The sequence below is a fragment of the Globicephala melas genome, chromosome 8 (assembly GCF_963455315.2).
Source record: "Globicephala melas chromosome 8, mGloMel1.2, whole genome shotgun sequence".
Lineage (NCBI taxonomy): Eukaryota > Metazoa > Chordata > Mammalia > Artiodactyla > Delphinidae > Globicephala > Globicephala melas.
Genome location: NC_083321.1, coordinates 16,035,697 through 16,060,333, shown reverse-complemented (window position 1 = coordinate 16,060,333; position 24,637 = coordinate 16,035,697). Strand labels below are relative to the sequence as shown.

The following is a 24,637-nucleotide window of genomic DNA, read 5'->3' as shown; positions in this document are numbered from 1 at the left end:
CCGGTGTCTCTTTGTTGGAGGAATTTACCCACTTCTTATCTGAAGAATATTGTTAAGAGCTTAAGCTGGATGAGTTTGGTTGAAATAAACCAAATAATCTACACTAGACCCTCCATATATATCTATATATCTATATCTGTATCTACTTTGGTGTGTATAAATTCAGACCATTCAGAAGAAGTTAATTATTGGAATTCCCAAGTAGATCTCATTATAACTCTTCCACTTTTATTAGGCCTGAATTATATATTTCAAGGACACTCATGTAATAGACACTGTTGTCCTACTAGTGTGTTTTCGTACTGTTTATTAGCTAAGGAAATGTTTGATTTAGTTATCACTCTTCCAGTTAAATGCATATAATCATAAGATATGTCAAGAACTAATTATTTCTTGTTTTGAGCTAAAGGACTGTTCCAGTTTGGACTTGTTGAAGTAACTTCAAGCCTGTAGGCATTTATGAGATGTAAATTTCTTACATAGGCTTAGAGGGAATGTTATGGTTTATGTTGAATATAAAACAATTACATAGACTGGACAATTGTCATTTGAATGTTACCTACTCCACGTGAAGAAGAAAATGGAGCCAGGATTACGTAACATATCAGAGATAAGAATCTTGTAACTATGCCATCAACTCATTCTTTTTCTTTGCCTTATTTCTTTGGCCGCACTGTGCGGCCTGTGGGATGTTAGTCCCTGACCAGGATTGAACCCGGGCTGGCCACAGTGAAAGCGCAGAGTCCTAACCATTGGACTGCCAGGGAATTCCCTTCCTTGCCTTATTTCATGATCTAATTTTTTAAAAATTTATTTATTTATATTTTTGGCAGTGTTGGGTCTTCGTTGCTGCGTGTTGGCTTTCTCTAGTTGCCATGAGCGGGGGCTACTCTTCCTTGTGGTGCGTGGGCTTCTTATTGCGGTGGCTTCTCTTATTGCAGAGCACGGGCTCTAGGCGCGTGGGCTTCAGTAGTTGTGGCACGCGGGCTCAGTAGTTGTGGCTCGCAGGCTCTGGAGCGCAGGCGCAGTAGTTGTGGCGCATGGGCTTAGTTGCTCCATGGCATGTGGGATCTTCCCAGACCAGGGCTCAAACCCATGTCCCCTGCATTGGCAGGCAGATTCTTAACCACTGCACCACCAGGGGAGTCCCTCATGATCTAATTAACCATTAGGATTAGAACTAGATAAAAAGAGAACTTCAGTTCTGTTTCTTTGCTTCCAGTTATTTTGAACTTGTGAACAGTATTTAGCTTCGAATAACAGGTTAGTCAGGCTTTGACATCCTAGAGGCTAGGATGTGATTAAATCAGCTGGACTTAATGATTGTTGTTGTCTGTAAAGTTTAGAGGTTCAGATTACTGGAAGGTAACGGGGGTAGAGAGTAAAGAGAAACGTCCTTCTCAGTATTGAGCACAACATGGGGCCCATTCCCTGGCATGTTATATTTGGGAAACACCAGACAAATTGGCTGGGGTTAAGAGGCTGGTAAAGGAATAATGAAAAATAAAGTTGGATTCTGCATCATCAGATGAATGAGCAAGGAACTCTTTGGAGTAGTTATGTATGCACCATGCATCCTTGCTAAATGTGACTGTTTAGGCACTTTCAAGTTTGTAAGTCAGTGTTCTATTGCATAGTGGGTTCATGTTCTGGGGATCAGATTTAGGATGATGTGACCATTGACAAGTCACTTAATCTTTCTGAGATGGTTACTTTATTTATAAAATTAGATATTGGGAATTCCCTGGCACTTCAGTGCTTGGGACTTGGTGCTTTCACTGCTGGGGTCCGGGTTCAGTCTCTGATTGGGGAGCTAAGATCCCTCAAGCTGCATGGTGTGGCCCCCAAAATAAAAATTAGATATTATAATAAGATCTTATTATCTATAACTCTCGCATAGTTGCTGGGGTAGCTACTAATTGAGTGTTGGGACAATTATCTGTAAAGTGCTTGCTACTGTGTTTGGCACAGAGTAGGTCCTCCATAAATTTAGATACATGTAAAAGGGCTGTTCTACCCATTGGAGCAATCCAAATGTAGGTTCCTCTGCATTCTGTTTTGTAAATTGAATGATGTGTTAATGGAAATCTTACTTCCTGAATTCAGGGGACCATAGGGCAAGAGAAATAGCAATTTCTTTTCTTTTCTTGGTCTAGCCCTTGGTGAAAAGCTAATCTTTACTAACTTTTTTAAAAAGAGACTTTTAAAAATTGAGGCAAAATTCTCATAACAGAAAATTAACCATTAACCATTTTAAAGTACACAGTTCGATGGAATTTAGGACATTCACAGTGTTGTGCAACCATTACTTCTATCTAGTGCCAACACATTTTTCTCACCCTAAAAGGAAACACCATACCAAGTAAGCAGTCACTCTTTATCCCTCTTTCCCCAGCTCCTGGCAACCACTAATCTTCCTTCTCTGTGGATTTACTATGCTGGATGTTTCATGTAAATGGGATCATACAGTGTGTGATCTTTTGTATCTGGCTTCTTTCACTTAGAGTGTTTATACCTAAGGTTCATCCACATTGTAACATGTGCCAGTACTTCATTCCTTTTTATGGCTGAGTAATGTTCCATTGTATGGGTATGCCACATTTTGTATATCCATTCATCAGTTGATGGACATTTGGGTTGTTTCAACTTTTGGGCTATTAATGTACAAGTTTTTGTTTGAATGCGGTTTTCAATTCTTTTGAGTATATACCTAGGAATGGAATTAATGGGTCACATGGTAACTCTGCGTTTATCTTTTTGAGGAGCCACTAAATGGTTTTTCCCCAGTGGCTGTACCATCTGGCTTTCCTACCAGCAATGTAGAAGGACTCCACTTTCTTTCTTTTCTTTTTTTTAATTGCATAATTTCACTATCACGCAGAGAAAATTACTGCTAGATCTTTTTCTTTCTCTTTCTTTCTTTCTTTCTTTCTTTCTTTCTTTCTTTCTTTCTTTCTTTCTTTCTTTCTTTCTTTCTTTCTTTCTTCCTTTCTTCCTTTCTTTCTTCCTTTCTTCCTTCCTTCCTTTCTTTCTTTCTTTCTTTCTGGCTGTGTTGGGTGTTTGTTGCTGTGCGCGGGCTTTCTCTAGCTGTGGAGAGCGGGGGCTACTCTTCATTGTGGTGTGCGGGCTTCTCATTGTGGTGGCTTCTGTTTTTGCAGAGCATGGGCTCTAGGCATGCGGGCTTCAGTACTTGTGGCTTTCAGGATCAGTAGTTGTGGCTCTCAGGCTCTAGAGTGCAGGCTCAGTAGTTGTGACACATGGGCTTAGTTGCTCTGTGACATGTGGGATTTTCCCTGACCAGGAATCGAACCTGTGTCCCCTGCATTGTCAGGCGGATTCTTAATCACTGCACCACCAGGGAAGTCCCCAAGGACTCAACTTTCTGTACGTCCTGACCAACACCTGCTGTTTTCCATTTTCTTTTTTAAAAAAATTGTGGCCAAACTAGTTTGTCATTGTAGTTTTAACTTGTGTTTTCCTAATGATGTTGAACATTTTTTCATGTGCTTGTTAGCCACTTGTATATCTTTTTTGGATAAATATCTATGCAGGTCTTGACCATTTTAATATTGGGTTGTCTTTTTGTTGTTGAGTTGTAGGAATTCTTTATATATTTTGGGTATTGGTCCCTTATTAGATATATGATTTGCAAATATTTTCTCCCATTCTTTGGTTTGTCTTTTCACTCTCTTGATATTGTCCTTTGATGTACAAACAAATGTATGTTTTTTTTTGTTTTTTTTTTTTGCGGTATGCGGACCCCTCACTGTTGTGGCCTCCCCTGCCACGGAGCACAGGCTCCGGACACGCAGGCCCAGCGGCCATGGCCCATGGGCCCAGCCGCTCCGCAGCACGTGGGATCCTCCTGGACCGGGGCGCAAACCTGCGTCCCCTGCCTTGGCAGGCGGACTCTCAACCACTGCGCCACCAGGGAAGCCCACAAATTTAGTTTTGATGAGGTCCAACCTACCTATTTTTTTCTTTCGTTGCATATACTTTTGATGTACTTTTAGTAGCTTCTTAATTTTCCTTTCTGTACCCCTTCCACTTCCTAATATTCCTCACCTATTGCTAATATTTGTTGAGAATTTATAATATGATAAGTTCCATGCTAAGTACATTGTATACATTATGCTGTTTAATTCTCAAACAATCCAGTATGGTGAGTACTATTATTAACATTATTTTATTGAGTCTTTACAGTACCTCTATGGGACAGATGGTGTTGTCTTCACTTTATAGATAAAGAAACTGAGACAGTAGAGGTTAAGTAGCTCCTGATAGTTGGCAGAGTTTGCATTTGAACCTGGACTTGGAACCTTGCTGGTCTGATTTTACCACCCATGTTCTTAACCACTTTACATGCTCCCTTTGTGCTTAAATGGCAAAAGCCTAAATAAAGGCTTTCCTCTGTGGGGTCTTAGTAGGCCTGTGATCCAGAAGTAGTAACCTCTTTGTTCCCAGTCAGAATTCCTACTCTCAGGAGGCCCCTTGTGTGTTACCCTCACATTTTGGGTATTCCCAAAGGAAGCCACAAAGCAGTTTGAATCCACTAAATCAGGCAGAGGCAGAAGGATTGATAACCTTTTAATTCTTGTGCAAGGGTTTGCATTTTAAAGAGGATGTGGCATTCACTGAAATGAATCATTATCTGCCAAGGTTTTCAGTTAACCAAGTAAAGTGAAAGAATCAGGCAGAAGATATTTTTGGGTTTTGGTGCCGCCAGAATGTTATTACTCGGCCTTGCCTGGAAGTGGGCCCAGGGGATTAGCTGCCTTAAGTGGGTCCTACTTTTTGCAGTTTCTTCCTTTTCTCTGTTCTGAACCTCTGGGTGCTTTGAATGTTGTCTTGTTCTGTTTTGCTTTTGTTCGTTAGTTTTTGAAGTGGCAGATTATAACTGGCTGCCCCATTTGGTTGGGTCAAGGGAAAAGGAGGGAAGGTTAAGAGAGAGAGAGAGCTGTTCAGTAGGGAACCCAAGAGGACGTAGTGGGAGAGGGGCCTATGCAGTACTGGGATAGCATGTTTGTAAACTGACCCTTTTCTTTCCATAGTAGTATACTGTACTTGAGAAGAGGTGTGTACTTCCCCAAACCGTGAAGTTGTGGGAAATGCCCACAGTATCAAGGTGGATGCATAATCTGATGGTTTTTCCTATAAAAATTCTTTAATAAAATATGATGAGGACAAGTTGTAGTTGTCTTTATTTTGCATCACTTTCACTGCTTCTCTTTAATAAAAATGCAGGAAGTTGCTGCCGTTTTATTAACTTGCAGGCTGCATGCCTCTCTTCTTTGTTCTTTGTTAAATATGAGCTGGCATGTGTTAGACTACTTTAGCATTTGCTGTTAGGACTTCAGTGGTTTCTAAATTCAGCCTGGCTAAGCCTGTTCCCTGTTTGCCTGAATCAATTGGGACTGCTATTTTTAGCAACAAAAGGGGATTGAAATAGCAATTTTCTTTCCCTGTAATAGATCCCCAAGAGGAATACTGATGCAAGCTCTCTGTCATTTTCTATTCTCGCCACCCAGCAAAAGCACTCAGAGGAACGGCAGCTGTCGTGGTTTGCAGCAGTATTAATCTTTAATCAATCGAGTGTTTTCAGCATTCAGGTGTTGGGGGAGGGGTGGGGAGGGGTGGGTCAGGAGAAGGAACCTGCTTGGAATAACTTAAGCTCTCATGCATGGGCTCTGCAGTCAGAATTTGGTGGGTAGTGGCAGAGAATAGAGAGAAGAGCTAAAAATAGCATGTGTGCTTCCAGTGTTCCTCTAGTCTATTTTTGATGTTTGATTTTGATAAGGTTGATTGGGTTCTTACTAAAAATGTCTGTTCCTAGCAAGTTGAGGACAAAAAGAGTAGAATATTTTTAACCTACACAAACAGAAGCATTTTTGTTGACTTTATAAAATCTGGAAGCTGAGCCCTGGTCAGTTGCCAGTATTTTATATAATCTGTAACAAGCTAGACACTTCTGGATGCCAAGTTGGGATATTCTTTATAGTTGTCAGTTTCCATCTTCTCAAAGGCTTGCAAATTTGGTTTCTGGTGTTATATTTATATATGAAAACATAAGCCTTTTTGAATCTCCTTTTCCCCCCCTCCCTTCTCTCCTTCCTCTACCTCAGTTCTGGCCCTGGCTGTCATAAATTACTCTCACAACCCATAGGGTTGTGGGTAATACCTGAGGCCACTGGGTTATGCATGGGCAATACCTGTAGCTTTTTTCTGTGTATTGTTGAAAACTACCTTAAGTTATCCACTTGCTCCATGGCAAAGTGGAATCTGAGAACACCGAGTGTTAATTGAAGAAGCCAATCTTAATGACAAGAACAGAGAACTGTCCTTTGAAAATGTGTATCTGTAGATTCATCATAAACTAAGTTAAACTTCTGAAATTTCTTAAATTTTATTTTCGATCACTGATTCTTGATGTTGAGAGGGGCTGAAGAGTAGGTGGGGTTGTGTACAGTAGGTGATTGGGTGTTATTTCTAAAAAAGTGGGTAAAGCAGTCGGAGTGTCACAAGAGGCTAGTTTTCCATTCATAATCTCCTTTTATTCATTCACTCATCTCACAAAACCTCATTCATCTTCTTCTTTTTGCCAGGCGCCGCGCTAGCACTTAGACTGTGGTGACCCAGACCCTTATGGAAACCTATATGATGAATGTCATGCAGGGGAGGTACAGAGTACCATGGGGCCAGTGAGCTATGAGAGCCTGCTAGTCTAGAGGTCAAGGAAAGCTTAAGGGAGAGGAGATGTTCAAGTGAAGATGTCAAGGATGGGAGAGAGAAAGTGGGGGATGTGAAATTGGGAGTAGAGGGAACAACATTTGTGAAAAGAGAGCATGTTACCTTGTAGGAACTGGAAAAAATTCAGCATGACTAGGGCAGCGGGTGGTAGGGGGAAAGTGATGAGAGGTGAGGTCAGCTCATGGAAGACCTTGTAAAGAATAAGGGCAGTGGGAAATGACTGACAGATTTTTGGCAGGGAAGTGATGTCACATCTGCCCAATGGAGTGATCACTTTGGCTGCAGTGCGGAGAATGAGTTGGAGAGGAATAAGAAAGGGAGCAAGGGGCTTCCCTGGTCTTGTAGTGGTTAAGAATCCGCCTGCCAATGCAGGGGACACAGGTTTAAGCCCTGCTCGGGGAAGATCCCACATGCCACGGAGCCACTAAGCCCATGTGCCACAACTACTGAGCCTGCGCTCTAGAGCCCGCGAGCCACAACTACTGAAGCCTGCGTGCCTAGAGCCCGTGCTCTGCAGCAAGAGAAGCCACCCAATGAGAAGCCCGTGCGCCGCAATGAAGAGTAGCGCCCCGCTTGCCGCAACTAGAGAAAAACCCGTGCACAGCAACAGAGACCTAATGCAGCCAAAATAAAAATAAATAAATAAATTTAAAAAAAAAGGGAGCAGGTGAAGTAGTTAGAAGGCTGTTGCAGTAGTTCTTGTGGGAGATGAATGCTGGTAGCCCCAGGTGGTGGCAATGGGGAGACGTGACTAGATTTGTGTTCCAGGTTTTATATAATTAGCAATAGGGAAATATTGTTGCTTCTTGACAGAAGAATGAGATCATAAAAATGGTGTTTGAGAAAGATAATTCTTAGCTGTGTATTGCATGAATCAAGCGGGAAGGAACTGAAAGGGTCGTTGCACAAGTCCTTGTGTGTTGGGATGATAGCTTAGACTAGGGTGAGAGCTGTTGTGAGAATTAACTGGATAATATCAATGAAGTACTTTGAGCAAATAGTCTTATAATGATGTGAATAGTGTCGATGAAAATAATAAACAATCAGTAATGAGACTAGAAAAAGAGTTCTATTTGAACTGAACTGAGAACTATAGCTGGGGAAACAGCCTTCAGATAACTCTTGAGAAACTGCTCCTGAGAAGCCTGGTTTTCAGTATGGTTTTATATCTTGTCGGAAGAGAGAACATTAAACAACTCAGGGATACATTTCTTCAAGGTTTCCAAAAAAACGACCAGCATGTACACGGTGAGTCAGTATGGCCTTGGCGAAGGGAGTCTTATCATCAAAGGAGTACCAGCACTGGCGTCCCAGGAAGGGAGACAGTTAATCTTTATTTTTAACGTGGATGTTCTTTACTTCTCATCAATGCGCCCTTTTCTTTAATAATTAAAGCAGATGTACAGTGTGTGTTTGATAGGCCACAAACAGGCTGTTTCAGTTAAAATAAAATTCAAGTTAACTCATATATAAGCCAGAATGGCTTCCCTATACCTCAAGATGTGAAAATTTATTTTATCAATATTAAATATTTTGTTTTAACAATTTACTGACAGCTTACTCTTGCTTTTCTGGCCCTGTAATAGTCACTGTAACAATATAGAAGTTTATTTATTTTTCACCCAGTTTAAAGAAGACCAGACAGGCTTTTTGTGTATGTTGGTTTTTTTTTTTTTTTTGGCTACTCCTCGCAGCATGCAGGATCTTAGTTTCCCAAGGAGGGATCAAACCTGCGCCCCCTGCAGTGGAAGCTCGGAGTCCTAACCACTGGACTGCCAGGGAATTCCCACTTTTTGTGTATGTTTAATTCTCTGTGGTAAGCAGTTAATAAAAAAAGAACTGATTGGTTGGAAAAAAAACCTGGCATAGAAATTCCATGGAGTCATGAAAAACCTTGAGTATGTTCCTTCATCTTAGCCCATGGCTTCTACCCTCAAGGTTACTTCCTGATTCAAGACTGCTGGAGCTACAGCCATCATTTTTTGAATTGGCTAGACGATGGGCAGAAAGGGGCCTCTCCCTGCTGAGTCACTCCTTTAAGCAGCCTTTCTCAAAGTCCCTCACCACACTGCATCTTATTTTCAAGATTTAATCCCATGGCCACACCTAGCTGCTAGGGAGATTGTGTTCCAGGCCACGATTGCTGCAAAGAAGGAAGGGAAGGATGGGTACTGAGGAAGACAGCAGGCTCTGGCCCGTGTGTGTACATAACATGAGAAGGATGGGTCCCCAGGATGGTTTTTGCACATTGCATCATCTTTCGGTGTGGCTATGAGTGCTTAATTTTTTCATCTTAAGAAAATGCAAAAAACAAGTAGTATTTCTAATTTGGATGATTTGGAAGCTGGTGTTTGTTTCATTTGGTTTTCATTGCAAGGTGGTAGGTATATCAGGGTGATAGTGCTTAGATCGTGTTTCTCAAAAGACCTACCAAGAAATGATCTTAGGTACTGCATTGATGAATATTTTAAAATGTTAATGGTTTTTTTACATACATATTTTACACTAATCTATATTTATTGAAACCGGTAGTCTTTTACAATAATCAAGTAGTTAAGTAAATAGTAGTCCAGTAATTAAGATTTCTATTAAATTTAATTCTTTAAAAATCAGTTTTAAGAATGTATTAGGTGACCTTAGGAAACACTGACTTAAGCAGTGCTACACTGATTTTTGGAAAACTGGAATAGACGAAGAACCTGCTGGATCAGTTTACACCATCTTTCTATTGCTGGTAGGAAAGGACTTCTGTTTTTGGAAAGGCAATACAAGCACACGGTTAAAAAATACCAACAGTAAGAAGAGTAAAAAATAGTAACCTCTTCCCTGTATTTCCCCAATGCCCCAGAACAACTGCCAAAAGACTTTTGATTTAAGGTATGCTTTAATTAACTTCAGTAGTTGTGGCTTGTGGGCTCTAGAGCGCAGGCTCAGTAGTTGTGACGCACGGGCTTAGTTGCTCCGCTGCATGTGGGATCTTCCCAGACCAGGGCTCAAACCCATGTCCCCTGCATTGGCAGGCGGATTCTTAACCACTGCGCCACCAGGGAAGACCCAAGGATTTTTTTTTTTCTATCCAACTGTGAGCTGCTGTCTCTGCTACTACTGTTGGAAGGTATGTAGCTTTAAAGCAAAGAATATATCTTTAAAAGCAAAGGCAGGATAATCCTTGTCCCCATCCTCCCTGTCTTAAATAAACAAATTTATTATTATTAATTTTTGGCATCAAGTAAAACTTTTATGAGTGAGTAAAGTTTGACAGATGACTTGGTTGTGTCTGTACATTATTTCAAAGATATTACCTATCATATGACTTAGAGAACTAAAGAATTTGTCATTTCCATTGATGGGGAAATGATACTTGATCCCCCATTGCCTGGCCATTGTACGTGACTCTATTATAGAACTGCAGTGGTGCTTACAGAGATGAATAAAGGAGGCTCTTGGTTTCCAATTTTATTTTTTGTTTCTTTATGCCCATAAAAATAATTTTTATACTCTTCTATTTTCTCAGGAAAAAAACATACTTGTGAGGCAGTATCTGACTTATGTGTAACTATACAGTTCTGCATTTGGTTTTGAGAATTATCAGAATATGGAAAAGTGATATTTTAATCTATCTAAAAAGATCAGAGGCTAAATTTTTAATATTTATACAATTTAAAAAATTTTAATATTTATACAGTTTAAAGTCATATTATTTCTGTTTAATATTTGAAGTCTTAACCGTGAAATGGGTGATTTATGGAACACCTAATAACCACAGTGGGTCTTTATACATCATTGTATTCTCTGTAGTCATACACATAATAGTTTCTAAAAAGTGTTAGTTTGATTTAAATTTGATAGTTAATAGCAGATGATAGGAAAAAATGTTCTTGTTGGGAGCATAAAGCTAAATCTTTTGAGAAGTGTGTTTAGTATTCTCAACTTAGTCTACTTTAAAATGTTTAAGAGGGACCTTGGGGGACTTCCAGTTTTAAAATAGCCAAGTAACAGTATTTCTAGCCTTTTATCTCTTGGAAATCCTCTCTAATAATTAGGAGAATAAGGAACAGAAAGCACCATTTTGATGAAACTAGGGAACTTCTGAAATCCCTCATCCCCAGTCACAGCGAATGAAGTTGGAAGAGTGATAACTTACCTCACTGAGCCGACACCTGAGTGCTCATGGATGGTCCACCATTGGGAAGCAAGCAAGTTTGCTCTGCACCCCAGAAAAGCACAGGAATTACAAGTATCAGGTACCTCAAAAGACAGGGATGGGGAAGGGCACTGAACCAGATGTGCTTGAGACTCCAGAAAATTGGGCACAGAAGAGGGCAGAGGTGAGATACGAGACTGAGAACAGGGGTTAGGTGAAAAGTCTACAGACTAATAGCTGCCCAACTACCCAGCAGCCAGAAGACTGGAATTTGGGAAATGCTTAAGAGATACTGAAGGGTCCTAGGGAAAATGCAGATACTGACTTGTGGATTCCCTAATCAAAAAGTTGGTTTGCCCATCGATTACCCTGTAGTGGGGGTCACAGCATAGTCATCCCACCCGTGTACACTAATTGCCATGTTATTGCCTCCAAGATGAGAGAGACCAAAACAATCAAAAGGAACTTAGAGGAAACAGAATAAAAGAGTAGAAGAAAGTGTAAATATGTAAACAAAGTCTAATTAATGTCCTCAGAGATAAGAGAAGATAGTGGATTTATGATAAGAGTAAACTGCTGCTTTAAAAAGAGAAAGAGCAATCAGAATACAGAAGAGCTCTTCAAAATTAAAAAATTGGCAACTTAAGTTTAAAAAGTCAGTAGAACATTTGGAAGATAAAAGGTGAAGAAATTTCCAGGAAAGTAAACAAGAAGAAAAGTAAGATTCATAGAGAAACTCTTACAGTCTGAACTCTGATTAATGGAAATTCTAGAGAAGAATGTGAAGAAATTATCAAAGAATTAATACATAAGAAAATTGCCAGAATTGAAGATCATGGATTTTCAGGCCCATCAGCACCAATGAATGGAAGAGCACCCAGCCCAAGCTCTGTTACCAGGACAGAGTCCTAAAGATTAAGTAACAATCCTGAAAGCCCCAGTGACCAAAAAGTTCATTTGCAAATTGTCTGAAATCAGAATGGTGAAACATTCTTTTTAAACAATACTGGTGCAGTGGAGAGTTGTTTTTAATTTTTTGTTAAAAATGATCTGTTTAGAATTCCATACCTAGTGTCGACTTAAAAACAAATGCACAACCTAAAAGTTGAAATTTATGTTTTATTCGGTGGACATACTGAGGACTTAAGCCCAGGAGACAGCCTCTCAAATAGCACTGAGGGAGGTAAGGGAGGAGCCAGGTTACATAGGAGTTTTCGCAACAAAACCAAATAATCAAAAGATTGCTGTTAATTAAAGAAAACCAGACTTCTCAAGTTAATGAATTTAGCACTTTTCCATATATGGGAAGATGCAAGAGACTGCGTTTATTGAAGTCATTCCTTTGATATGCACCCTAAAAGGCCAGTATCCTGTTTCTCTCCATCCTGAACCCCCTCAGGGTGCACACGTGGGGGTGGCTATGGCTTGATGGCCTCAACATCCGTTCTTTACTGATATGGCAGGTGACATTCTTTGTCCACACTAGTTAAACTATTATGTGTGAAGTTAGAAATAGACTTTAGTTTTAAAGATATAAAAATGTAAAAAAAATTTGCTTCAAACTGTCACATGAAGAGATGTGATAACCAAATTTAATATGATATTCTGGATGCCATCCTACAACAGAAGGACACTCAGTAACAAGACAGTCTGAAAAAATATGAACTTTAGTTAATAATAATGTATCATAATTGGTTCATTAATTGTGACAAATTTACCACACTAATGTAAGATGTTAGTAATAGGATAAACTGGCTTGGAGTATAGGGAATACTCTGTATTATCTTCACTTTTTTTTTTTTTTTGGTAAGTCTAAAACTTATTTTAAAATCTAAAATTTACTTTTAAAATGTTTACAAAATGTATTTTCATGCATCCTTTCTTGGGAAGCTAGATGTGCTGCATAATGAGGGAATAGAACAAGATCTAGAAAATAAGAGCTTCAACCCAGGAGAGACAGTCTAAGGGAATTCCCAAGATTATGTTCTAGAACAATAGCTGTGCCACAGAGTATTCCAGGTTGGAGGAGGATGAAAGCTGGAGTGCTCTGTGAAGGCGATCTTTAAGGGGAAGAAAAAAAAGTAATGGAACAAATTGATGGGGTTGATCATGTGGAAAATTATATCGAGAGGCTGTTAGAGACTGGGGGAAATTTTAAAAAGAAAACTACGCAAATGCAATAAAAAGGCAATTTTAATTCCAGGAGAACAAAAACGTTGATTAGGAAAGAGAATGTAATTCTACTATACTGTTTGGTTCACTAGTGGATAATATATTTTTCTAGCCACAGTAATTGTTGTATAATAAAGAATTTGACTGACCTTTGTTCCTGGGAGGGAGCATCTAGATCCTTGGAATTTCCTAAGTGATAGGAGTGTCTTTGTTATTTATGGTGGGCTCTGATAGTTTATACTAATGAAATCACTCAAGGTGGGACTGTATAGAGCTTCAGGATGGGGGCTGGTCCTGCCAGAAACACCAACCATGTGATTAGAAGATTGGAGCTTTGAGCCTTGTGATACCAACTCAACCCTCCAACCTCTGGTGAGGGAAGGGAGGAGGTTTGGAGATTGAGTTCAGTCCTGTGACCAATGATTCAGTCAGCCATGCCTTTATAATGAAACCCAGTGAAAACTCTGGACCCTTAAACTTGATGTAGATTCTTCCTAGTGGGTGAACACATTGATGTGCTGGGTGAGGGTGGGGGGATGACCTGCCCTGATTCAGAGAGGGCATGGAAGCTCTGCATTTGGGACCACCCTTGACGTTGCCCTAAGTGGCTTATTCATTTGGTTGGTCCTGATTTGTATCCTTTATTATAAAGCCGTAGTCATGAACTGTAAGTTATCCTGATGTCTGTGAGTCATTCTAGTGAATTATTGAACCTGAGGAGTTATGGGAACCGGGAACTTTGCAGTCAAGTAGTCACAAGTGTTGGTGGCCTAGGGACCCCTGAGCTTGTGGCTGGTGTCTGCATTGTGGGCAGTTTTGCTGGGGACCATGTCTTTCACCTGTGGGATCTGTACTAACTCTGGGTGGTTAATATCATAATTGAGTTGCAGTATTACAATAAGGTAAACACTGACAAGTGACAGAATCTTGTGATATAACTTCATTGGAAGGATGGGGAAAATATAAAGGGAGTAAAAGTTCTCATCAACCCTAATGAGTCAAGTAATATATTGATGAATCAGGAAATTACAGTGTAACATAGGATTTAGAACATGTAAAGATAAGGAAAAACAATTAAAAGCAATAAAAATGGTTGCTTCTGGGGAAGGAATAAGGTGCAGAAGGATAGGGGTAAAGTCCTGTTTTTTTGGGTTTTTTTTTTTTGCGGTACGCGGGCCTCTCACTGTTGTGGCCTCTCCAGTTGCGGAGCACAGGCTCCGGACGTTCAGGCTCAGCGGCCATGGCTCACGGGCCCAGCCTCTCCGCGGCATGTGGGATCTTCCTGGACCGAGGCATGAACCCGTGTCCCCTGCATCGGCAGGCGGACTCTCAACCACTGTGCCACCAGGGAAGCCCCAGTCCTGGTATTTTTGGCCTAAAAATTTGTAACTGTTATCTTTTTTGGACTAAGTTATGTATTAGACATAAATAAAATCACTTTAAAAAGAAGGAGCTTGACTGTAGGCTGTCAGTAGTTCATCAGGAAATAAACTTGGACAGTGAGATGTGTGTATCTGGGGGGTGTTTTGGGGGATGCTCTCAGGAAGAGCACCTGTGAGGAAGCAAAGGAAGCCGAGTAGGGCAGAGGGAGAAGTCAAACTGTGATGCAGGAGTCAAACCTGATCCCACGGGAAGCTCTGAACCTGGGATGGTGCTTCAGAGATGCTTAAGTGATGCTTAAGGGAGCTGGATCTTTGTGTGGACCAGTCATTAGACATGTACTGCCCAGGGGAGGAGCTATAACCTTGGGCAAGGCAGCTCCCTTTGGCTCAGGGCAGTTCCTGGGAGATGCTCACTTGTGAGCTGACAGCAGATAACACTCCTGGCAAGAGGATTGCCTGAAGACCTCTGTGCTGGAAGGGAGGATGTGGTTGGTGCTCTAACAGTACCCATTACAAACTCCAAAAACTGGAGAATCTAGAAAAGGAAGGTTTGATATCCCTTAGGCAAATTTTATAATCTCTAGTCCTGGCATATTCTGAGCTATCCAGGATTTTTTTTAAAATTTATTTTATTTATTTTTGACTGTGTTGGGTCTTTGTTGCTGTGTGCGGGTTTTCTCTAGTTGCGGCGAGCGGGGACTACTCTTCTTTGCAGTGCGCGGGCTTCTCATTGCGTACTGTGTTAATATATACTAATTTACTTATTCTCTTGTAGTTTATTATTTGGGCTTGTTTACCAACTATACGTAAATAAAGCTACCATGGACATTGTTTTGGTAACATGATGCCTATTACCTCTTGGAAATTGTTAAGTCATAGATAGGCACACATTTATTTCTGGACATAATGTAAAATCGTTTTTCCAAAATGACTGTGTCCATTTACAGTGCCACCAGCAGTGTATGAGAGTTCTAGTTGCTCCACATCCTTGTCAACACTTGGTATTGCAGTCTTTTAAATTTTAGCCATTGTCATGGATATTCATTCCTAAATTTGAGCCACTGGTAATTGCTCCATCTTTTACATCAAGTACAATTGACCATTGAACAGCATGGGGGGGTTAGGGGCACAGACCCTCCATACAGTTGGAAATTCAAGTATAACTTTACATTTGGCTCTCAGTATCTGGATCTTGCATCCGAGGTTTTGCATCTGTAGATTCAACCAACCTTGGATCGTGTAGTACTGTAGTATGTATTTATTGGAAAAAATATCCGCGTATAGGTGGACCCTTGCAGTTCAAACCCATGTTGTTCAACGGTCAACTGTATTACACAGGTCTTCTTGTGTCTAATTGGTGGGTCCTAACTGTGATCAGTTCTCCATTGTAATTCTTAAACTAAACTGTTACTATTTTCTTTTCTCAGTTGTCACGGGTAGTACTGATGGAATTGGAAAATCATATGCAGAAGAGGTAGGTAATTTTCAAGACTTTTCTTTTTGGTATAAGAATATAAGAACAGATATAGAATGATCTCTTACAGTAGTTTTGATTTTTGAAGTTAAAAGCACAAATATAGTGTTACATTATATAATAGATGTACTTTGTTTCGATCTTGTTAGAAATGCTATGTTCGCTTAAACACAACTTTAAAACAAATTTTTGTGCAAAATGTGTGTCAAACTTTTTATCCTGGAAAGTTGGAGTTGTGAAAATTTTAGTGTAATTTTATTTTGTATTGTGTAACTATAGACAGTTCTCAGTTTTTAAAGTTAATTGTTTTGGATTATTTTCCAAAAGGTAGACAGATTATTAGAGAGTGGTTACATCTCCAAACAAGTCCATGGCATCATTTTCACAAGAAGGACTGTGATGGATGGACAGATATTGACAGACACAGGCAAAAGATTCAAGTTCTCTGTAATGTAATTGAAGGAAGGGAAACCATGATAGTTTGAAGACCACTGTACAAAGCTCTCCTGTGAAGGAGAGCTTCCCTGCCTTCCAGTTCCACAGAGGCACCAATAGCCTCTGATATTGCCCGATTGTGATGAAGGTCCTGACAGATCCATTGAATCTCTCATTTGTCCTTTAAAAAGGGTTTAAAAAAAAAAATCCTTTGTTTTCCCAGCTTTTTATTTTGAGTATAAAAACTACAGAAAAGTTTCAGGAAGAGTATACAATGAACACCCATACACCTTTCACAAGGATTCGCCAGCTGTTAACATTTTGCTACATTTAACTTATAATTTGGCTGGACTATTTGGGAGTTACAGACATTGTAACAGTTCACTCCTAAATATTTCAGCTTGAAACTTCAGAGAACTAGAATATTCACCGTTGTAACCACAGTACAGTGGTCACACATAGGAAGTTTAACTTGACACAATACTGTTATACAATATACAGTCCATATACAAGTTTCCCAATTGTCCCATTAATGTATTTCATAGAGCTTCTTTTTTTGTTCCAAAATCCATTTAAGGATTATGCATTGCTGCTTTTTTTTTTTTTTTTTTTTTGCGGTACGTGGGCCTCTCACTGTTGTGGCCTCTCCTGCTGCGGAGCACAGGCTCTGCACGCGCAGGCTCAGCGGCCATGGCTCACGGGCCCAGCTGCTCCGCGGCATGTGGGATCCTCCTGGACCGGGGCATGAACCCGCGTACCCTGCATCGGCAGGTGGACTCACAACCACTGCGCCACCAGGGAAGCCCCATGCATTGCTTCTTAATGTCATATCTCTTGACTAGGAGAGTTCCCTAGCCCCTCCTTTTTTTCTCTTTTTTCTTTTATAACAGTGGCATTTTTTTAAAAACCTAGGCCAGTTGTTTTGTAGATTTCTCAATTTGGGTTTGTCTGATTGTTTCCTCATGATTATATTTCAAGTTAAGTATTTTTTAGCAGGAATGCTACACAGGTGATACTGTATTCTTTTGAGTTTATCTTATCAGGAGCCACAAGAAGTCCATTTGTTCCTTTATTGATTATGTTAAAATAAATCATTTATTAAGATGTTGTCTACCATAATTTTCCATTATAAAAGTACCTTTTCCCCTTTGTAATTAATAATCTGTGGGATGATACTTTGAGACTGTATGGATATTTCATTTCCCAACAATCTTCCACCCAACATGTGTTGCTGTTTTTTGCCTAAATTAGTTGTTACTAGGGTGGTTTAAAAACGTTAATTTTCTGAAAATTTGAATTTTATTTAATTTAATTTTTTATACAGCAGGTTCTTATTAGTCATCAGTTTTATCCACGTCAGTGTATACATGTCAATCCCAATTGCTCAATTCATCACACCACCACCACCAGCCCCGCTGCTTCCCGCCCTTGGTGTCCATACGTTTGTTCTCTACATCTGTGTCTCTATTTCTGCCCTGCACACCTGTTCATCTGTACCACTTTTCTGGGTTCCACATAATATGCGTTAATATACGATATTTGTTTTTCTCTTTCTGACTTGCTGCACTCTGTATGACAGTCGCTAGATCCATCCATGTCTCTACAAATGACCCAATTTCGTTCCTTTTTATGGCTGAGTAATATTCCATTGTATATATGTGCCACATCTTCTTTATCCATTCATCTGTCGATGGGCATTTAGGTTGCTTCCATGACCCGGCTATTGTAAACAGTGCTGCAGTGAACATTGGGGTGCATGTGTCTTTTTGAATTATGGTTTTCTCTGGGTATATGCCCAGTAGTGGGATTGCTGGGTCATAGGGTAATTCTATTTTTAGTTTTTTAAGGAACCTTCATGCTTTTATCCATAGTGGCTGTATCAGTTTACATTCCCACCAACAGTGCAAGAGGGTTCCCTTTTCTCCACACCCTCTCCAGCATTTGCTGTTTCTAGGTTTTCTGATGGTGTGAGGTGATACCTCATTGTATTTTGATTTGCATTTCTCTAGTAATTAGTGATGTTGAGCAGCTTTTCATGTGCTTCCTGGCCATCTGTATGTCTTCTTTGGAGAAATGTCTGTTTAGGTCTTCTGCCCAGTTTTGGATTGGGTTGTTTGTTTTTTTAATATTGAGCTGCATGAGCTGTTTGTATATTTTGGAGATTAATTCTTTGTATGTTGATTCGTTTGCAAACATTTCCTCCCATTCTGAGGGTTGTCTTTTCGTCGTGTTTGTAGTTTCCTTTGCTTTGCAAAAGCTTTTAAGTTTCATTAGGTCCCATTTGTTTATTTTTGTTTTTATTTCCATTACTCTAGGAGGTGGATCAAAAAAGATCTTGCTGTGATTTATGTCAAAGAGTGTTCTTCCTGTGTTTTCCTCTAAGAGTTTTATGGTGTCCAGTCTTACATTTAGGTCTTTAATCCATTTGGGGTTTACTTTTGTGTATGGTGTTAGGGAGTGTTGTAATTTCATTCTTTTACATGTAGCTGTCCAGTTTACCCAGCACCACTTACTGAAGAGACTGTCTTTTCTCCATTGTATATCCTTGCCTCCTTTGTCATAGATTAGTTGATCATAGGTGCATGGGTTTGTCTCTGGGCTTTCTATCCTGTTCCATTGATCTATATTTGTTTTTGTGCTGGTACCATATTATCTTGATTACTGTAGTTTTATAGTATAGTCTGAAGTCAGGGAGTCTGATTCCTCCAGCTCTGCTTTTTTCCCTCAAGACTGCTTTGGCTATTTGGAGACTTTTGTGTCTCCATACAGAATTTATGATTTTTTTGTTCTAGTTCTGTAAAAAATGCCACTGGTGATTTGATAGGGATTGCACTGAATCTGTAGGTTGATTTGGGTAGTATAGTCATTTTCATAATATTGATTCTTCCAATCCAAGAACATGGTATATCTGTCCATCTGTTTATATCATCTTTAATTTCTTTCATTAGTGTCTTATAGTTTTCTGCATACAGGTCTTTTTTCTCCCTAGGTCGGTTTATTCCTAGGTATTTTATACTTTTTGTTGCAGTGGTAAATGGGAGTGTTTCCTTAATTTCGCTTTCAGATTTTTCATCATTAGTGTATAGGAACGCAAGAGACTTCTGTGCATTCATTTTATATCCTGCAACTTTACCAGATTCATTGATTAGCTCTAATAGTTTTCTGGTGGCATCGTTCAGATTCTCTATGTATAGTATCGTGTCATCTGCAAACAGTGACAATTTGTATTCCTTTTATTTCTTTTTCTTCTCTGATTGCCGTGGCTAGGACTTCCAAAACTATATTGAATAATAGTGGCGAGAGTGGACATCCTTGTCTTGTTCCTGATCTTAGAGGAAATGCTTTCAGCTTTTCACCATTGAGAATGATGTTTGCTGTGGGTTTGTCATATATGGCCTTTATTATGTTGAGGTAGGTTCCCTCTATGCCCACTTTCTGGAGAGTTTTTATCATAAATGGGTGTTCAATTTTGTCAAAAGCTTTTTCTGCATCTATTGAGATGATCATATGGGTTTTATTCTTCAATTTGTTAATATGGTATATCACATTGATTTGTGTATATTGAAGAATCCTTGCATCCCTGGTATAAATCCCACTTGATCGTGGTGTATGATCCTTTTAATGTGTTGTTGGATTCTGTTTGCTAGTGTTTTGTTGAGGATTTTTGCATCTATATTCATCAGTGATATTGGTCTGTAATTTTCTTTTTTTGTAGTATCTTTGTCTGGTTTTGGTATCAGGATGATGGTGGCCTCATAGAATGAGTTTGGTAGTATTCCTTCCTCTGCAATTTTTTGGAAGAGTTTGAGAAAGATGGGTATTAGCTTTTCTCTAACTATTTGATAGAATTCACCTGTGAAGCCATCTGGTCCTGGGCTTTTGTTTGTTGGAAGGTTTTTAATCACAGTTTCAATTTCATTACTTGTGATTGGTCTGTTCATATTTTCTATTTCTTCCTGGTTCAGTCTTGGAAGGTTATACCTTTCTAAGAATTTGTCCATTTCTTCCAGGTTGTCCATTTTATTGGCATAGAGTTGCTTGTAGTAGTCTCCTATGATGCTTCGTATTTCTGCAGTGTCCATTGTAACTTCTCCTTTTTCATTTCTAATTTTATTGATTTGAGTCCTCTCCCTCTTTTTCTTGATGAGTCTGGCTAATGGTTTATCAATTTTGTTTATCTTCTCAAAGAACCAGCTTTTAGTTTTACTGAGCTTTGCTATTGTTTTCTTTGTTTCTATTTCATGTATTTCTGCTCTGATCTTTATGATTTCTTTCCTTCTACTAACTTTGGGTTTTGCTTGTTCTTTCTCTACTTCCTTTAGGTGTAAGGTTAGATTGTTTATTTGAGATTTTTCTTGATTCTTGAGGTAGGCTTGTATTGCTATAAACTTCCCTCTTAGAACTGCTTTTGCTGCATCCCATAGGTTTTGGATCGTTGTGTTTTCATTGTCATTTGTCTCTAGGTATTTTTTGATTTCCTCTTTGTTTTCTTCAGTGATCTCTTGGCTATTTAGTAACGTATTGTTTAGCCGCCATGTGTTTGTGTTTTTTAAGTTGTTTTCCCTGTAATTGATTTCTAATCTCCTAGCGTTGTGGTCAGAAAAGATGCTTGATATGATTTCAATTTTCTTAAATTTACTGAGGCTTGATTTGTGACCCAAGGTGTGATGTATCCTGGAGAATGTTCCGTGTGCACTTGAGAAGAAAGTGTAATCTTCTGTTTTTGGATGGAATGTCCTATAAATATCAATTAAATCTGTCTGGTCTGTTGTGTCATTTAAAGCTTGTGTGTCTTTGTTAATTTTCTGTCTGGATGATATGTCCACTGGTGTAATTGAGGTGTTAAAGTCCCCCACTATTGTGTTACTGTCGATTTCCTCTTTTATAGCTGTTAGCAGTTGCCTTATGTATTGAGGTGCTCCTTTGTTGGGTGCATATATATTTATAATTGTTATATCTTCTTGGATTGATCCCTTGATCATTATGTAGTGTCCTTCCTTGTCTCTTGTAACATTCTTTATTTTAAAGTCCATTTTATCTGATATGAGTATTGCTACTCTAGCTTTCTTTTGATTTCCATTTGCATGGAATATCTTTTTCCATCCCCTCACTTTCAGTCTGTATGTGTCCCTAGGTCTGAAGTGGGTCTCTTGTAGACAGCATATATATGGGTCTTGTTTTTGTATCCATTCAGCGAGCCTGTGTCTTTTGGTTGGAGCATTTAATCCATTCACGTTTAAGGTAATTATCAGTAATGTATGTTCCTATTACCATTTTCTTAATCGTTATGGGTTTGTTTTTGTACGTCCTTTTCTTCTCTTGTGTTTCCCACTTAGAGAAGTTCCTTTAGCATTTGTTGTAGAGCTGGTTTGGTGGTGCTGAATTCTCTTAGCTTTTGCTTTCCTGTAAAACTTTTGATTTCTTTGTTGAATGTGAATGAGATCCTTGCCGAGTAGAGTAATCTTGGTTGTAGGTTCTTCTCTTTCGTCACTTTAAATATATCATGCCACTCCCTTCTGGCTTGTAGAGTTTCTGCTGAGAAATCAGCTTTTAACCTTATGGGTGTTCCCTTGTATGTTATTTGTCGTTTTTCCCTTGTTGCTTTCAATAATTTTTCTTTGTCTTTAATTTTTGTCAGTTTGATTACTGTGTATCTTGGTGTGTTTCTCCTTGGGTTTATCCTGCCTGGGCCTGTGCTTCCTGGACTTGGGTGGCTATTTCCTTTCCTAAGTTAGGGAAGAAAACCGGTAATTTTTTAATGATAATGATATCTGTCCTTTTACATTTACAGTAGATGCTGTTTTTCTATAAAAAGCAGCTTTTCCTTGTTCTTCCTCCCCCATTAATTTTTTAGAAAAACTATCAGTATATATTTATGGGTTCTTTAGATGTTTTATAAATGATTAATTTAGGAAATTATTACCAACCTTAATTATCTTTAGAAAAAATGTTCTTCCATATCTTCTCATTTGCAGTACTACTGTTAATAAAAGTTGGCTTGAGGATTTAGGACTGGAAAATTAGTTCACTAAATCACTTACAGTTCATAGCACCTAATTTATTCTCATTTATATACTGTCTGGAGTAGTTCACTAAAAAGTTCTGTGTATATCAGTGTTTTTTTCCTCTGCCACTATATTTATGGGTCTCTGGGGTAGAAACCATGTTCCCATAAATCATTCATTCTATGAAGCACTTACACAGCACTGGGGAGGTACATAGAGGGTACCCCTCAGGAATTTCTTTTTTAAGTCATCCAATAAACTATCTTAGTTTGCCTTTGTAGTCCATAAAGTCTAATGTTTAAATAAACATTTTAAAATTGATTCAATTTTTAGGAATTCCTAACTTTTTTTTTTTTTTTGCGGTACATGGGCCTCTCTCTGTTGTGGCCTCTCCCATTGCGGAGCACAGGCTCCAGATGTGCAGGCCCAGCGGCCATGGCTTACAGATCCAGCCGCCCCACGGCATGTGGGATCTTCACGGGCCGGGGCATGAACCCGTGTCCCCTGCATCGGCAGGTGGACTGTCGACCACTGCGCCACCAGGGAAGCCCGGAATTCCTAACATTTTAACTGTGGTTTTCTTTGCCAGTTCTGTAGTCTTCGTGTATCCTCTCTAAAATGAAAACGTTTTTAAAGCTAATTTTTCAATTAAAAAAGTAATAGATACTTATGATTAAAAAAAAACTAAGTATAGACAAGTCCAAAATAAAAGTAAAAGTCTTCCTTTTTCCAAAATCCTATGACTCTTATATACTAGCTTGATTGAGAAAGATAACCCTTTGGGGAATCTTTTTGTAAAGTCTTCATTTTGTTTTGCCCATTCATTGCACTGGGGTTTATTAGTTTTTTAACTTGGATTACCATATGGTCAGATTTTCTTAAAATGACACTGTATCTATCAATAATTTACATTTTAAAGTGAAACGCAGGTGTCATTCAACTGTTTGGTGTCTCTTTTATTGTTTTAGTTAGCAAAGCGTGGAATGAAGATTGTCCTTATCAGCAGATCACAGGACAAACTGAACCAGGTTTCCAGTGAAATAAGTAAGTTCTCACATCACCCTTCCCTCCTGTTATGATCACAAAAGGAATATAGCTAGTCTAAATTTAATGTTTTCAAGCAGATATCTAGCATTGACATAATTATTTATAGTTCAGAAAGCTGCTTTTTCATGCTGTTAATGGGATGTTTCACAGATGGATCATCAGTTTTTTCAAATTAATATAGGACTATTATAATTTGCTTAAAATGTCTTTAACTGACTCGTTTAGATTCTTTTGTCAGGAGTCAAGTTCTCTGATCATTTTATCATGTTCTCCTTAAATATCTGAATTCCTTTTCTGTTGTTTCATTTAAATATTCTTGCATTTTTTTACTCTTTGACTTCATTGTCTTTAAATGGTATATCATATATGATTGAGGAAGAAATGCAAAAGGTAACATATATACATGTGACAGGGAAACTACTTTGAACTTTTTTCTTGGTTATGCTTGAAACCTGAATTATAATATGGCAAAAACTCTTTCAACTGACATTCAGTTAACCAGCCAGCTGGATAAACCAGTGCTGTCCATTTCCTTGGTAAAATGTACTGACTCATGTTCCCAGTATGCTAACTATTTGTGACCTGTAGGCTTCTCAGTATGATGCTTGTCTGCTTTTATTCCTACAGGTCAAATGGTTTACTTATGAACAGTCAGTTGTATTTGTTTCCAAACTTACTTATGCTGGGTGCATTTGTTATTAATATTCTGAAAACTGATGCAATACTAGTTTAAAAAGGGGAATACAAGAACTAAGTTAAAAGCTCTGAGAAAACTGAGAAAAGCAAGTTTTTTAGAAATTGGCTGTCAGAAATTCCATGGTGGTCCAGTCGTTAGGACTCAGCGCATTCACTGCTGGGCCCGGGTTTGATCCCTGGTCTGGGAACTAAGATCCCAGAAGTCCCATGGTGCAGCCAAAAAAAAAAAAAAGAAAGAAAGAAAGAAATTGGCTGTCAAGTTAGGGGTAAACAAGAAAAATTCAAAATATTGGAGAAAACTAGAAAAAGTAAGAAGAAATTTGTTTTGATTGTTTCATATGTGTTGAAATTTTTGCTGCATTTTATGAGAGCTGAAACTGCAATTATAAATAATGCATTATGAGTGTGGTTTATGTAAGAAAGACTAGAATTCCAGGTAGCAGATCTAAACTCGGATAAGGACTTGGCCCTACACAGAGGATTGGTGAAAGAATTACACTTATTCATGGTTTAATTGAAAATAAAATGGTTACAG

General features: G+C 38.9%; 1 protein-coding gene across 1 annotated transcript in view; it reads left to right on the top strand.

Annotated features, from left to right (window-relative positions):
- HSD17B12 (hydroxysteroid 17-beta dehydrogenase 12) overlaps nt 1-24,637 on the top strand; it is a 166,712-nt gene that overhangs the window by 35,814 nt on the left and 106,261 nt on the right. Inside the window, exons 2-3 of the mRNA XM_030864638.2 lie at nt 15,873-15,919; nt 23,328-23,403. Of these exons, the coding sequence (XP_030720498.1) occupies nt 15,873-15,919; nt 23,328-23,403 (123 nt within the window). The remainder of the gene's footprint in view (nt 1-15,872; nt 15,920-23,327; nt 23,404-24,637) is intronic.